Genomic DNA, 16,476 nt, shown 5'->3' on the forward strand with positions numbered 1-16,476 from the left:
CAATACTGTACTGATGTATTGGTCTTCTTTAAATTTCAGATCATACCTGATATTTTGAGAAAATTACACATTTATTTTTTTATCGTGTTAGTACAGATATTGTGCACATATTCAGTAAAAATTACATGCAGTATTAATGGTTTCTTTGTTTTTGGCACAAAAACATAATTTAGACTTATGTCAGAGCTCATTTTCCTCTTTTCTGCTATTCATCTTTGTTCTGCATGAACGTCAACTCTCACAATTCAAGAAGCCTTCACTTTGGTTTTCACACTTACTATTTTGTTATTTGTTTACATATCAGTGTGCAATTGATTATGCTCTGTTTACTGACATCCACTGAAAGAAATGTCTTTGTTAGCAGCAGCTGATTCAAACCAGGATTAAGTAAATGTATAATAGGAAAAAATTATAATTTGAGAGTAATCATACATTACATACATTAAAAACTGACAGAGGTGTAAACTACATGTAAATAATATTAAACGGGGAATGTAAATTAGCTATTCACCCTTATAAGGTTGGCAGGGTAAACCACTCCTACAGTTCATGAGTTACAAAAATGTGCAAAGATTTTATATTTTTATTATTTCAGGGATTACAATTGTCTTTAAAAATTTCCATTATATCAGCAGTTGAAGGCACCCACTAGCACTGAAATTGACAGTTTCTCAGTATTAATCCTTTATTGACCTGGTATATGGATATTGTTCTTAGTATAAATATTGGATTGAATTACTATTGCTGTAGACCACCACAACTTTTAGACTTGGTTACAGTCTCTTATATATATTCTTTTGCAACTGAGTTTACTTACTATATAATGCATGTATACAACTGCAGAGCTCATTACCCTTCAAACTGTTTCAGCTGATGATAGAGCATGCACTTTTTATGTATTATAGGTTGCTTATGATTGTCTCCTTTGTTGTTTTTCCCCATCACGTGTAGTAAAATATGAATTAAATAATTCAACCTGAACTGATGTCCACAAAGTTTTGTGGGAAAGAGATGAAAGCAGAGGAAGTCAAATCAGCGTTAAAGAAAATAAAAACTCCCCAGGCAAGATTTAGAAAGAAAGGGAAAGGGGAGTGTAATACAAACTACATAAACTGGCTACAGTTTTGACTACTTATTCATATGTGTGTGTGTGTGTGTGCGCGTTTGTTTGAATTATGTGTGTGTGTGTGTGTGTGTGTGTTTGGTAGCCTAAACTATTGTTGATCACTGGGACTGGCTGACACTTTTCTAATGAAAAAATCCTGTAAATGTCTATGTCTGTAAATTTCTTGCATTGTTTAATAAAAGATTTTGTCATTGTTCCTATATTTTAATATTGTTCATGTCAGTTTTACAATTCCAATGTGGATCTTTATGTAGCCGCTTGATAAAGTTAAATTCTTCTGAAAGTGATAAAACATACAATGTTAGACAAAATCACAAACTGTCCCAAAAGAGACTCCATGCCGTCCGCAAACTCCGTGCCCTCTCTGTTGCCCCCCACCTTCTGTCACTACTGTACACCAGCATCATTCAACCCATCCTCCTGTACTGTTAACTCTGTTTCTATAACATGCTGTCCACCACTAACAGAAACAAACTGACAAAAATAACATACACCACATCCTAGATCATTAACCATCCCACACCCAACCTCACCGAGCTCAAGCACAGAGCAGTCATACGCCTCACACAAACAATAACTAACGACCTGGATCACCCCCTGGATCACCCTCTCTACCCTCACTTCACACTGCTGCCGTCTGGTCGCAGATACAGGACTCTGAGATGGAGACGGGCACGCTTCAGCAAGAGCTTGGTCCCGTCTACCATCTCAGCACTCAATAACCTCCCCCAATAACCCCATATGGACCCAGCCCTCCTGAGTGTGATATATGTCGGTTGTTCAATGTCTGGTGGTGTGTGTGTATTTATATGTTGTTCATGTTTAGTGGTGTTTGTACAGTGTGTGTGTATTCATATGTTTCTCAATGTTTGGTGGTGTTTGCACAGTGTGTGTGTGTGTATGTATATTGTTCAATGTTTGGTGGTGTTTCTGACAGATTGTGAAGACGAATTTCCCCATGGGACAATAAAGGCTATCTATCTATCTATCAAATATAACAGCCAAAACCACAGAATTGGTTAAAACCATTCCCTGAGAAAGAATGCCCAATAAAATTAATTTGGAAATAACAAATTCAATGTTTTTCCTTCCTTAACTACTGTAGCTCCATGCTGAAAACTACTGCTGTCACAAGAACTGGAGTTTAGTTTGAGTATTTTCAGATTCTGAGTGTGATCAATAAAAATACTGTTGCATTTTATTAACTTTCAAACATTCAAACAGAGAGCATCAATGGGCCTCAGCGTTTGATTATTGACCTATGATCTAAGGTAAAAGTTCACACACTGACCTGTGTTTTGCTGAATTGATTGTAAAACAAAATTAATAGTATGTAATTTGTATTTATCTGGTTCTTTCTTCAAATCAAGAAATCAATTAGCTTGTATCAAATCAAGATAATCATCTTGCTTTTTACAATACTTTTAATACTAATCTCCTTGCACTGCTCTTAAGTAGTAAGACTGGGATAACTCAGCCTAAGGTCGCCACCCACAGGCTTTTGTGTAGTTTCCCTCATAGTGTAGTTATACACTCAGTTTATCTGTAAAACCGACTTCGAAAACATTTGGGTTTTGCCAGAATTTGATTTGTATTGCTCATAAACATTTGTCTCACTTTTTGTTCCAATACCTTTTTAATGACACTGGAGTCTAGTTTTAATTTACTGAATCCATAATCTGTGACATGAAACAGTATCCTATTTTTATTATAATGCTTTGCCAGGGCTTTTTTCAAATCTGCCATCATCAACCATTTTGTTTTGGTCACCAGTATTATAATGCATTGTTAAGATGCTATGATTATCAATGATTTAAAATGGAGATGCAACTCTTTCCTATTGATGAAATGATTTTCCCACCACACAAATGTAAATTTAGTAAGAAAAACTCACAGGCATAGAAAAAATGTTTGGATTAGTATGCTTGAGAAAGCTTAAGGCACTGTTTAACTTTTGCGTTATGTAGCTACATTCATATAATATATGGTGCATTTTTCATATGACCTGTGTATTTTTTTCATCATAGACTTTAAAATGTTTGACAGTACTTGTTTCATTCTATGACACAGTGTGTCGACCTAAGAAGTTAAAAATGAATGGATGAATGAATGACTAAATAAATAAATAAGTAAATAAATAAATAAATAAATGAATAAAACGTTAGTGGAAGAAATGCTGGCCAAAATGTGTTTCTGTGGGCAAAACTACTGGGCACGCTGTAGTTCACCGTTCAGCTGCAGTACCATCCTCCCGCCACATGCAGCGCTGTCTGCTGCAGCACCGCCAAGTCCTGTCCACATCCGCTACTCGGGAGGACTTGTGTCGCAGATTCGTCAGAAAATTATATGTACGTAAAGTAAAAATTAGGCTCAAAATCTTATTTCAGTCATTATATTCAGTTGTGTGATGCCTCAAGTCTATCGATAAATGAGTATATGTTGCTGTCCAGACGCTGGAGAAAATGGACGGACAGAAAGGAGGTAAGAATTTGAGCTAGCTTCAACTCGAATATGTTTCTCGGGTCTTCACGTTAGCTTGGGCCAAATCAAAATAAACAAACGCGTTTAGTTTAAAACTTCTTTCTAAATGTGTTTCTGATGGGATTTACAGTCTTTTAATTGGTGTTCACGCTTATATGAAGACTTTTCACATGCAGTAAATGTGTCTACACAGCTTAACGTGACAGAGTTTAAAAGCTTTGAGGTTGCATTAAGTTGTGTGGTAAAATAAAGACCTAATTTAAAGAAGTAAATATTACACCAATTAGTACTCAGAAGATGTGCTAACTCATATTTTCACATTAGTCTGATCTTAGTATTAGCTGCGAAGCGGTGGGATTTCTGTCACTGTTTGAGCAGCTGTCTGATGTTATAAATTAGCATAATTCAAACAACCTGTTTCCATCCTCCTGTAAAAAAAGAGATGGTATTCAATATCTAATTCTGTTGTGCTGTTAAATGTCTGCCCATGTCATCCATCAAGGGCATAGGTGCGACAAGACTGTTGAATAATAGTGTTATTTTCAAACATTTAATTTCAGTTAAAACATCCTGATTCATAAAAGGTGCACTGTAAAACCATAGAGGCCAAATCACAAAGTGAAACTGAACAATTTAAAGAATCTTTTTTAAATATGCCATCCTCCATCAGCTATCTCTGAGCAGGACGTGCCATTTTTCTTAATTTTGTACCTTCAATTCCTGTTTCATATACAAAATAAAAAACAAAATAGAAAGAAAGGAAAAATGTATTTCTTAAATTTCAAAATGTACTATAGATTAAGATTATACTGTTGTGACACAAATTGAAGCAGTTTTTATTCAGTTGTCTGCTTGGCTTAAATTTAACAGATCCTATCATGCCAAAGAAAGATTAGTTTCCATGAGATGTTGGAGGTTTCTGGAATATCAGGATGAAGAAATGCCTCCAAATAACAATTTTCTCCACTGTTTTTGAAGCAGGAAAATTACATTAATCTGTCACTTACAATTCCTATTTTTGTTTCTATCTCTTGCCACCTTTTTTCTCGGCCTCTCCAGCTGGCTCTGTGTTTATGTGTCGGCTGTGCAACCTCTTCTCTCCCAGTCGCCCTCTGCTGTTGACCCATTGCTCACAACTGCACCCACAACAGGAGCCTCCTGATGACATCATCATTGCACTACAGCCCCTTTTAGCAGAGCCTGCGGGTAACCTGTCAGGTAAGTGTACTCTTTTGCCTGGATTTTGATGAAGGATGATTTATAGGCATTCTTTACTTTATTTTATTAACTTATTTTTTTATTGTATTCATTTTGGAAAATGTTAGTTTATCTAACTAATAGTGTTTTCCCCTGTTATCAGCTTTATTGGTTTTCTTTAACTTTTTTTTAACTTCAATTTTATTTCACTCTATTATTATTATTATTATTATTATAGTTCTTCAATCTATGTTTATCTTATAACAATTTCATATATTTTTATTTCTAGGGTGCATCAGTCTCACATTGTACTGTTTACTTACATTTGATTGCACTAACCTGTATGGTACAAATACAATTTGACTGATTCTTAAACAGCATGAACAAAACATATTTTATAACATAGTAACAAATCCCTATAATCACAAAGGCAGGGATACATTGGACTTGTACTTAATTATAGGTCCAATGGTGAGCAAAGAATAAAGATGTGAACATTGAATAAAGACTTAAAAAGATTGTAACAGATGATCAATGCTATGGCTCTGTCACATGGCCTCTGGTTGACATTGAATTTTACCAGATCATTGGACTACACTTAACTGTAGTGTAATTTGGCTACAATTCTTGTTCAGGGGATATGTTGGTAAAAATAACAATGAAACAAACCCAACTTTATCCAGCTCTCTGTTTTGCTGTCTTGTTGGCTTTTAGAGAGCCCAGTGAAGCGAAAGCGAGGTAGACCAAAAGGCTCCACAAAGAAGCGCGCAGATTGGACAGAGGGCAAGGCTGACTCCACCCATTCTACAGAGGATAAAGTTCGAAGAGAAGAAGAGAGGAATAAGGAGGAGGCAGACCGACAAGGTAAATCACTGGAGGGTGGTAGTGTTTCTTGTTTTCCATAATACTTATGTTTACATAGAGAAGACAGGATAAGCATCCTCTGCATTTTTGTTAGAGGAAATATGAGTCAATAAATGTATTTTTCTGGAGTGTTGCTGTTTTTCAAGCAAAGTTGTAATGTTTTTAGTAATTTGACAAAACATGACACACCGATGCTTTGACCCTTTCCACTGCTAGGTGAAAATGATAATGGGATATCGGGGTTGGAATGTAGAGACTGTCATCGCTTGTTCAGGAACAGACGACAGATCCTCAAACACATCTGTCTGAGAGAAGAGGAGGAGGAAGAAGAAGAGAATGGTAAGGAGTGAGAAGGAGAAGACAGTAATGGAAAAGAAGCACCAAGAATAGAAACCCACATTTGGGGTGGTCTGAGGGGGGATGTTACTATAATTACAGGTTCATCACTGTTTTATTACTGTCTGAACTATAGATATTGTAGAGGAATGTCACTTACATCCATATATTTTACTTGGCAATTCAGATGATTCTGATCATTAGACATCATTTTCAGGGAGCATCTGTGGTGGAACAATGGTTGAAGATTCTGAAAATTTGGACCCTGGGGGAGCTGATCAAAATCAAATGCAGCAAAACCCAGCAGGACCAGGACTTGTGAGAGAAAAAGGTTAGTTTAAGATAAGGACATGGTTTCTTCACATTGATGTGAAGTGAAGTGGGACACACCCCCACTGGCTGCTCTAAAATCAACACTACATGTGATCTGTGATGAACTGTGAAAGACTGTGATGGACATATGTTTGATGTCTACAGTACTCAGTGTTACTTGCAGCCCTGTTTTTGTTTAGTAGGGTTAAGTTTACTTTTATATCTGCAGTCTGACCCTTTCCTGTTCTCTCTCTGCTAGGTGGGGGCAATGGACAGAGAACCAATAAGAGAAGTCGGATGCTTTCTGAGGACCGAAGCCGCATCTCCAAAGAAGGAGGCCTTACCACAGGGAACAAAAAGTCTGTCATCAGTGTTGTTCTAAAGGAAGATGAAACAATCCCAGGTCAGTGTGAAGTGTGCTTTGTTTTGAGCTAGTCTTTACATGTTGCCTAACAAAATAAGTTTTATATGTGTTAACTTTAATTCAACAGGTGTTTCTAAAATGGTTCCAGTGGAGGACATTTCAAGAGAAACAGAGTGTGTAGCCGTTCAGGCCGAGCCTCAGGTGAGCCCAGGAAAAAGCAGGAACTTTAAAGGGTCTGTGCACCCAACTTACAAATAAATATTCTGTTTTCACAGTAACATACCTCTAGTGGTATGTTACTGTACACATAGCTTTAGTGTACTTTTCTCGAAGTTTTTGATTATTTATCTCTTCCTGTCCCACCACCCGAAACAGTGGAAGCTGAAGGCAATTTTCTGTTTTACAGAAATTTACATTTAAAATTTTTAACAGCAGCATCATTTTCCAAAAACAGCAATAACAACATAACTCACAAAGAGCACTTTCTTTCATTGAAACTACTATCTACTGAAAAATTACATAGAAAAATCTTCCTTAACACAAATGTAATTCTGTGTTTCGTTATAGTCTGTTAATATTACATAATATGTATTTGGTTTTAATTTATCAATGCATCCTAATATTATTATTTTGGTTAATTAATTTATTTTTTGGGGCCTTCAGCACTCTGCAGTCTTCCAAAGTCAGCGACAGGACGTTGCAAGTGAATCTACAGCCTGTGAAGATAACCCTGAAACAGACCAGGAGCCAAGGTAATATAACGGAAAATGGCAACCTATTTTATATTTGATTGTAATAATAACTGGTAGAAAAAAGCAACTGTGACATTGATGCATAATTCATAGTTCATAGTATGAACAAATTAAACGCTGAAACACACTGTAAAGTTGACATATCAACTATGAATCATTATGTAGAGGATTTTCTGCGTGTAGCGGTCTGATCTACCCCTGTTATCTGCTGTCAGCAGTCTGATCCCTTTGTTTTCTGCTCCAGTTCTAATCCAGCCTCCACAACAACAACAGCCAGCAGAGGCTTCCAGGAATATTCTATCAAGCAAGATGCTACCAAGTACTGTATGAATATTTCATTAAATGTTTCAATTTTATTTTACAGTATTTGTCACTGTGTTTTGACGTTAAATGTAGCTCAGTACTTTTGTGTAGGCTACAAGCTTCACAACACTGTAAATAAATGTGAGATATAAAGAGATGTTTGTCTTTTTTTGAGCTGTAAAAGTTTTTTTTTTTTGCTAATCTGCATTGTCATTATGTGTGCAGGCTAGAGCCAGAAGAAGTTATAGTTTAGTTAATTAAACAATTAAACAATTTCCACTTCCACAGTAGCAGCAATAATGACACTGGTCATTACTGGTGAATGTAATATTGTTACTCTGTGTCTCCCAGTTTACTTCAGAGCCAGTTGAAGATCTTCGCCTGTGAGTTCTGTAATAAGATCTTCAAGTTCAGACACTCGCTGATCTCCCACCTTAGGACACACACCCAGGAGAAACCATTCCAGTGTCCACACTGTGACTATGCATCAGCCATCAAAGGTAAACCCAAGCTCACTGGTACACAGGGGAAACTGTGCTGTAGTCCACATTACGATTTCAGCTTTTAGAAGTTGCACATAATCAATTTGTTAGTATAATAATAGAATAACACCTATCACAAAATACTACCTGTTATCTCTGTGATTTCACCAGTGCTGCAACACCAATTTCAAAAGTACTGGCAGACACTTTTTAATCCAACTATATAACTTTAAAAAAATATTTTTGGGGGCATTTTATGACTATATTACATCTATCGTCATACCAAGAAATGACAGGAATTTAAGGAGGAAGGAGTTCCTGACTGGATTTGGGATTGGCGACGTTGAGGATTAAGGTTACAGTTTTAAGTCCTTGATCACAGGGCGGCCTAAATACAACTTACTTACAGTTGTTTCTAATTGAACTTTTCAGGGACCTCACTATATATTTATTGTTCAATTGAATATTACATACATAGTTACTGCTCAGGATTGTAATTGTATATAAGTTTGGATAAGACTAGTGATCCTCCTGAGGAATACAATACTAATTGTAGAGAACAGGCAATGATAAATTACTGCAAGCAAAATTATTTGTAGAACATATAGCAGAGCCTGGTAACTTCTGCAACGTTAAGATTTCAAAATGATTTTTAAAAATGCGTTTGTGATATTTTTTGTATTCCTGTACTGTCAGTTTACTTACTTGGTTTTACTTTTTAAAGCCAACCTGAATGTTCACCTGAGGAAGCACACAGGAGAGAAGTTTAGCTGTCCGCACTGTCCTTTCAACTGCCTCAGCCCAGGACACCTCAAGGTCTTATAACTTTTATTTTTTAAACTGTAGCTTAAATGCAGTTGGCCCAACACTTAGAAAATCCAAGTGATGTTGCTTTATGTTGTGATTGTGATTTTAGATCTATCTCAGTTGTTTATGATTTCTACATATGAATGAATTGAACTTATTTTGAATGTGAAGCTACACTGTTTTCCTGGTTGTAATTTTGCATTTCTGACCCTGCAGGTCCACATAGAGCGAGTCCATTTGAAGGTGAAACAGCACTGCAGCTTTTGTCAAAAAAAGTACTCGGATGTGAAGAACCTGCTGAAACATATCGAGAAACGGCATAACCTGAAAGACCCTGTTGTCTCCCAGAGCTACCAACAACTGAGGTATAAATATTTTACCTTCCTATCCATCTATTTAACCCACCAGCTGCCATTTTAATCTATTTTTCTCGTCTAGGCTAAAAACTCGTCAGGGCCTCAGACAGCTCCTCTACCACTGTCCCACCTGTAATCGACGCTTTAAGAACCAGCTTGAGCGGGAGCGCCACCTGTTGGTCCACGGCCCTCAGCGGCCCTTTGCCTGCTTGCTATGTGACCATGCTGCCACCAAGCTGGCTGCCCTTGCTGCTCATGTCAGAAAACACCCCTTCCTATACGTCTGCTCTGTGTGTGACGGGAAGTTTGTCAGCTCTCAGAGACTAAAGAGTCACCTTAAAGAGTCTCACCCTGACCTGGACCAAGAGCAGGCTTTTACTGAGTGCATCAACAGCAGCTTCTATCTGATGCAACCAGGAGGAAGCATGTGGGGAGATGAAGAGAGGGAGAATACAGAGAGAGAGATAAATGAAAAGGATGGGGTTGAGCATGAAAATGAGAGGAGGGATGAAGGGTTAAGTAAGGGTGTAGGAGGGGAGGAGTTGAGAGATGGAGAAGGGGAGCAGCTGCAAGGAGCAGGAGGGGAAGACAGGGAGCAAGAGAGGGAGGAGGCTAAATCTCAGGACAAAAGCACAGAGGAACAACGAGTGACAGAGGGACAGAAGGGAAAAGAAGGAGTTTCCCAAGAAGTGCTGCATCAATCAATTTCCAGAGAAACCACAACACACTCTGACAGACAGGAGGAAGAGCTCGTTGAGTCTTCTGATTGGTCTGAAGTGACAGCAGCGGAGAAGTCGCAGGATAAAAGACATGAGGAGAACACACAAAGCTTTTTACCATCACAGGAAATTCACACCCCTCTTTTAGAAAGCACACCTAGGAGTCCAGACAACACACACCCAGCTGATGATGACACACGTGCACCTTTGTCATCAGCACCTCCAGGAGAAGATGGCCAAAGTTCACAATCAGAAACGGTAAATTTATTATACAGGTATTGTCTGCTGTTTCTTCCTATCCAGCAGTTCATTTCTTTTTGAGGGGGACAATAATGTCAGATAAGGCTGCAGAAACCAATTATTTCATAATTAATTAATCTGCCTGTTATTTTCTCTTTTAGCAGAGTAATACGTTGACTGTTTTCTGATGTTATATAAGCCAATCATAATAGCACTAAATTCAGTGGAAGCCAGTGATAGCCAAAATAATTATCACCTTAGATCCTTAGATTTCTGATGGTTTTAATTGTTGTTAGAAATGGATGACATAACTGGGATTAGACTACTGGTTCAGTTTTATGTTATCTCTAATTTATGATTTTCAAGATTTTTGAAGTTGGTGTTCTTTATTATTTTACTTGCTGAAAGTTATTTTGCAGGGCTGCTAACTATTTCACACTCATTCTTTCTTGGTCCTATTATACTGTACTAGGAATGGTATAATAAGAAAATATTTAATTAAGCTAGACTGCATTTCACTTCACTTCATTCATTTATGTGTCTGAAATAACTCATTTGAGAAGAATCCTTCTTTTAATCATCATCCAGTCTTCTTCAGATAGTCCTGTAGTCTTCCCCCCCTGTTGAGTTTTTGGCCCTGGCAGTCTGACTTATTCTTTGCTTTCTCCTGGTAGGTGTCAGAGGTTTTGCATTCGAGTGCATTCCAGCAGGTTCTTTCGTCTCTTCAGAAGACTCTGCTTGATATGGAGACTTTCCAACGGCTCAGGAAAATTTATGGAGACCTGGAATGTCAATACTGTGGTGAGATGATGAAACCTCTCGAGAATGTTTTTTTTTTGTTGTTGTTTTTTTCTGTCTTTTTTCCCCAATTTGACTTTATAGTTCATCTCATTATTATTACTGAGCTTTTCCTCTATCTGGTGTGAGTGTTAGATAATGTCTGCTGGTTCAAATTGCTTTTTTTTTCTCTGTTGGACAGGTAAACTGTTCTGGTACAAAGTCCATTATAATGCCCATGTACGTACGCACACCAAGGAGCACTTGCATTACTGTTCAAAGTGTAGCTACTCTTCCATCACCAAAAGCTCTTTAAAGCGACATCTGATCCAGAAGCACAGCGGGTTGCTGCTGCCTTGCTCTAATCCCGGATGTAAATACAGCACACCTGACAAATACAAGCTACAAGCCCATCAGAGGACACATCAGGAACTGGTAACCAGCTTTCACTCTCCTGGAATAAATGTTTTTAGCCTACATCAGTGAAATATTTTACTACTTTTCCCATTATTTCCGTGACAGATGTGAAAGTCTTGATGTCTTTGTCTGTCTTTTTTTTCTTTTACAGGGGAAGAGCATGACCTGTCCTGTCTGCCACCACAGCTATCCAGAGCACAGACTAAAACACCACATTAAAACATCCCACCCTGGTACAGGACCCATCTCTATATATCTACAAGTATATCTATATCTAGACTTACACACACATAATATGATTGTTCACTCAAAGCAATGTCAGACCTGTCCTTTAAAACAGTGTTGGAGTTTAAGTATTCACTGTTGCTGAGAGAGAAACTCAACTCAGAGCTCTGTTGTGGGCAGGCAACTGCTAATTTTGCAGTATGTCATCATCTGTTTATATTATTAGGAGACTCATTGTGATGGCAATACTGCACACTGTGGACAGCTTTGATTTTTAGTACATGTGTTATTTATAACTGTCCTGTCATATCAGTACATTAGATGACTCTAATTTCATATTTTTTGCCAAGTTCATCTTGTGTGTGTGTGTGTGTGTGTGTGTGTGTGTGTGTGTGTGTGTGTGTGCGTGTGCGTGTGTGTGTTTGTGTTTTGAACAGATACTGTGCCTGTGCAGGGTAAAGGGCTGATGGTCAAACGTGCAGAGAAGTGCCCTTACTGTGACTCTTACTTCTTAAAGAACAGCAGTGACTTTCAGCAGCACATCTGGGCCCACCAAGGTGTGACGCTCTTTCTTTAACACAAACAAGCACACACAAATGTCAAACACACACACACAACACGAGTCTGGAGCACCTCATCTCGGCTCATCAGTGCACATTGATTATACTGTGTGATCTGAGCTCCCATCTGTCTCTCTTCCTCTTGGCTGCACTCCAGGAGGACAGACTAGACTGAAAACACACTACAGACATTGCAGGAGAAATTTGAGCTGTGACTTGTAAAATAATGAGAACATAAACAAACAATATCATTAATGTGTATACTGCTGGCATTTTTTCTCAAATATGAAAAAAGAAATCTGGCAATGATGATTGGCAGACTTTCATGAAAAGTTATGAGACATACTGTCATTCATTTTCAAGGACTGTTTTCCTCTGCCCATTGATCTTTTGGATACAAAAGTTAAACATACTAAACATATGCAACCTTTGCATATATGTTTGTGAATCTAAGTGGATCTAGTGAATCTAATGAGAGGCTAAAATCACAACATGGCTGAAATTGTTTCATACACAAACCATGGCTGCATCAGCTGTAATCAACAATGATGTGTCTTGAGAAAGTGAATTGTTAGTCCTACTCTGCTTCCTCTCAGTCCTTTGATTACCTTGATGAGCTGTTTACCTTGAAGTTGCATCTGTCCTGAGGCTGTGATAGCTGCCAGTGTGATGATGCTTTTAGTGAATGCAGCCAATTACCAAGAAAGTGTCATGTTCACTGTTTTTCAGCATATTTTACTGTCAAACCTTATAGTTGTTTATGTTCAACTCACTAATTTATTTGAATAAGTTGACAAATTTATGATAAAAATAACTTTTTCCTAGTTTTGCGGGTAAAGTGGTCATTGTGTCTGTGTTTGTAGGTTTGAAGCCATACCTCTGCACCATGTGTGACTATGCAGGCCGTAGTAGGAGTAACCTGAAGACTCATATGAACCGACACAACAAAGACAGATGTCACGTCTGTGATTTGTGTGGTAAAAAGTTCAAATCTAAAGTCACATTGAAAAGCCACAGACTGAGCCACAGTAGTGAAGGTATGCATAATCACTGCTGACAGTGTTTTTTGTATTGTTCATTTTGTATTTGTATATTTATGATTATTCATGTTATCACTCATTATGGACTGTGTTGATTGTTCTGCTAGACTTGCAGATGTTTAAGGAAGCACAAAGTGATGATTTAAAAAAGTTTTTGATTATGTTTTTGTCCAGGGAAGCGGTTTCAGTGCTCAAAGTGTGACTTCACCTCGGTCTCTAAACCTTCCTTGCTAAGACACATGGAGCAGCATGCTGAATTTAAGGTCAGAATACACACATGTTTCAGGCTCAGTATGTAGAATATCCACTACATCTGTGTGACAGAATATCAATGGAATAATAAGATATCATTAAAAATAATTTTCCTAAAACCCCTCACTGTAACCACCATATTACTATATATTACCATATACATGTTTTCAAGTGTTGAATATATTTTGGAAGAGTCAATAGTCATTTCCATTTGATGCTGTATTGTGTCATTCTTGACCTAAATAAAAAAGCAATACATACAGGTTATAATCAGTTGACAGTTGACAAAACCTTTGCTTTTCCAAATTCAGCCGTGTCTTTCAGATATTTCATTTGCATTGTGTTTGCATCTGTCTATGTAGCCGTTTCGTTGTGCCCACTGCCACTACTCCTGTAATATTGCTGGTCCTCTGAAGAGACACTACAACAGGAAACATCCGGATCAGCAATATCAGAATGCTGGACCAGGACTGACTGACCTAGATGCTTTGAAACAGCAAGGTCTGATATCTGCTCTCACTGCCTCACACTCATTTTACTGTGGTACACTGTAAAGCATTGTTAAAACATAATTGACATAATGGGAAAGATTCTCAGCAATGGGAATCTATATACTTGCTCTTATGTTGTGTGATGCAAAACGAGATGTGAGATGTGTTCATGTGTGAACAAAAAGTCTGTCCAACACAACCATATATACCTTATTGTGTACCTGTGTTTAGGTGGAATGAAGTGCCCTGAATGTGAATTTATTTATGGCACCAACTGGGAACTGAACCGCCACCTGAAAAGCAAACATGGCCTGAAACTGGTGGAAGGCACCTGGGAGGTAAAGTCATTAAAACTAATATTTGTGATTTGGAAATTTAAAAACTGCAGCCAAAAAAATCAAGTAGTCAATCAAATAAGAATCAAACAGAAAAAGATGTTAGCTGGAACATGTTAGCAAAAAGTATGATTATCAATTGTTTTTATTCATCACAGCCTGTATTTTCAGGGTAATACTGTGTTTTTCATATCCATAAATATCTAGGTGGGGGAGGCAGTAGAGGCCCAATACATGCCTGTGGAGGATGAAGAGCAGCTGACAGAAGCACATGTAGCAGCCCTGCAGGACAACGGTAACAGCAACATTGATAAACATACGATTGATACCTTAGTCAGCCAAATAGGCATCATTTTTAAGCTGCATAGACAATTGAAAGGAATACTGTTCATGGTTAATTTTATATGTGTAATATATAATACATTTTTGTAAATGTGTGTTTGCATGTGTGTAGGGGCAGTAAATATCCTCCAGCAGATCACTGAATTCAGTACAGAGGCTCACAACGCTGTCACCTCCATGGTTGCCATGGCTCCTGGCACTGTTGCGGTTGTAGAACAGGTAAACAACAACATCACGTCTTTCTTGGGGAATCATGAATGGTTAAAATATTAAAATGTTGACATTGAGTTGTGGCTGAAGTTGCAGGTGGCTGAGGAGAAGGAAGTCTGCAGCAACCAGCTGATGGTGGTAAATGCAGAGGGGGATCTAACTGGTAACCAGTTGATGGTGGTGGAGGAGGGACACGGCCTGGAGGCCCTGACAGTCCTCACTCAGGGAGAAAACACTCACCACTATATTGTCTACGTCCAGGAACATACAGTAGAAATCAACTAGCATTTCACCACAAGATCAGTGGATCACTGAGTATCAGTAGATGAGTAAAGCAACATAAAATGTCCCAATAAGCAATAAAGTCAGGATTTAGTGAATGTAATAATTCCCTTCATCATATTTATTTTTCAGTCACTTGGTTATTAAAACAATAAGTGCAATACTTGGTATACTTGTGATAATGTGACATATTTTTTACTTACAAAGCATATTTAAATAAAATCCCTGTCCTGCAGAGGTTGATGCAGTTGAGCGGCTTCATTTTTGTTTCTCAAAATGAAAATAAAACAATTTTATCAAAAATAACAGCTTGGTACAGATTCTAGATTATAACACATTTTTAATGTCTGTGAGATAATGAGATAAAACAAAGGAATGATGTATGGTTGGTGAAACATTTCAGTCTATATGACTAAGGCCAATCACAAATGGCCATAGTTATATATTTATTACCCAAAAGTCACAACACCTACACAAGGGTCACACACCTCCAGGACACAGGAAAGTGGGGCCTTAAGCCATAAAGGATCAACTGGCACTTAACCACGTCCTGCCCTTTCCAAGACTCCAAGCCTTTACCTGGTCTTGACACGAGTCAGGAACCTGGTGGCCACCAGACCCTTTATAGTAGTCAATGAGAGCACACACAATTACAGGACAAAGCAGTGACCATTACTCTACACATCCCAAAACTCAGAACTTCTATGTCATCTTATCATGGACCAAGGCAACGAAGTAGCAATAAAGTTCTTAACAATAGCAAACAGCACATTCCACAAAACAACACAATTATGATTTAGAATGATAAACTCAACCATGTGTAGCTTCTTTACCTTTACAGAGTCGCCTACCAAGCTTTCTCATTGTCATCGCAACAGTTTATGCTCATCTCCTCAGTTCACTGGCAGCTCTCTTAAGCAAGCCTTATCTATTCCTTTAGCGCTCAGGAATCTTACCTGTTTGTGAACTCTTTTTGGTCAGGGCAGGCCAGACATTGCCCTACTATTTCTGCTTCTGATTTGTGCTTTTGAATCAACACCACATCTTCCTGGAACATCACAAGTTAAACAGATACAAGAAAATGTACGCATCTGATTTTCTGTCTCAGGCCCTTGAAATGAAAGTTGGCCAGCTTAGTAGTTATTTGGCCGGCCTCAGCCTGAATCCCATTTAACCATGAATTCTGTTGCTCTTCCTGTGATTATC

At 38.0% G+C, this 16,476-nt stretch overlaps 1 protein-coding gene across 1 annotated transcript; it reads left to right on the forward strand.

The window, feature by feature from the left end:
• The first annotated feature begins 3,464 nt into the window (after window positions 1–3,464).
• Window positions 3,465–15,517, forward strand: LOC128366838 (zinc finger protein ZFAT-like). Its single transcript, XM_053327606.1, has 24 exons — window positions 3,465–3,607; window positions 4,667–4,825; window positions 5,519–5,668; window positions 5,885–6,007; window positions 6,222–6,335; window positions 6,576–6,719; window positions 6,808–6,881; window positions 7,344–7,432; window positions 7,677–7,751; window positions 8,087–8,235; window positions 8,942–9,033; window positions 9,241–9,389; window positions 9,463–10,357; window positions 11,014–11,140; window positions 11,319–11,551; window positions 11,685–11,766; window positions 12,196–12,315; window positions 13,182–13,355; window positions 13,533–13,621; window positions 13,973–14,111; window positions 14,333–14,439; window positions 14,644–14,731; window positions 14,891–14,997; window positions 15,079–15,517. Exons 1-24 carry the CDS (start codon window positions 3,589–3,591, stop codon window positions 15,271–15,273), a joined length of 3,693 nt encoding a protein of 1,230 aa, XP_053183581.1. The 5' UTR covers window positions 3,465–3,588; the 3' UTR covers window positions 15,274–15,517.
• Window positions 15,518–16,476: the final 959 nt, after the last annotated feature.

This window comes from Scomber japonicus, chromosome 10, assembly GCF_027409825.1.
Source record: "Scomber japonicus isolate fScoJap1 chromosome 10, fScoJap1.pri, whole genome shotgun sequence".
NCBI classification, from domain to species: domain Eukaryota; kingdom Metazoa; phylum Chordata; class Actinopteri; order Scombriformes; family Scombridae; genus Scomber; species Scomber japonicus.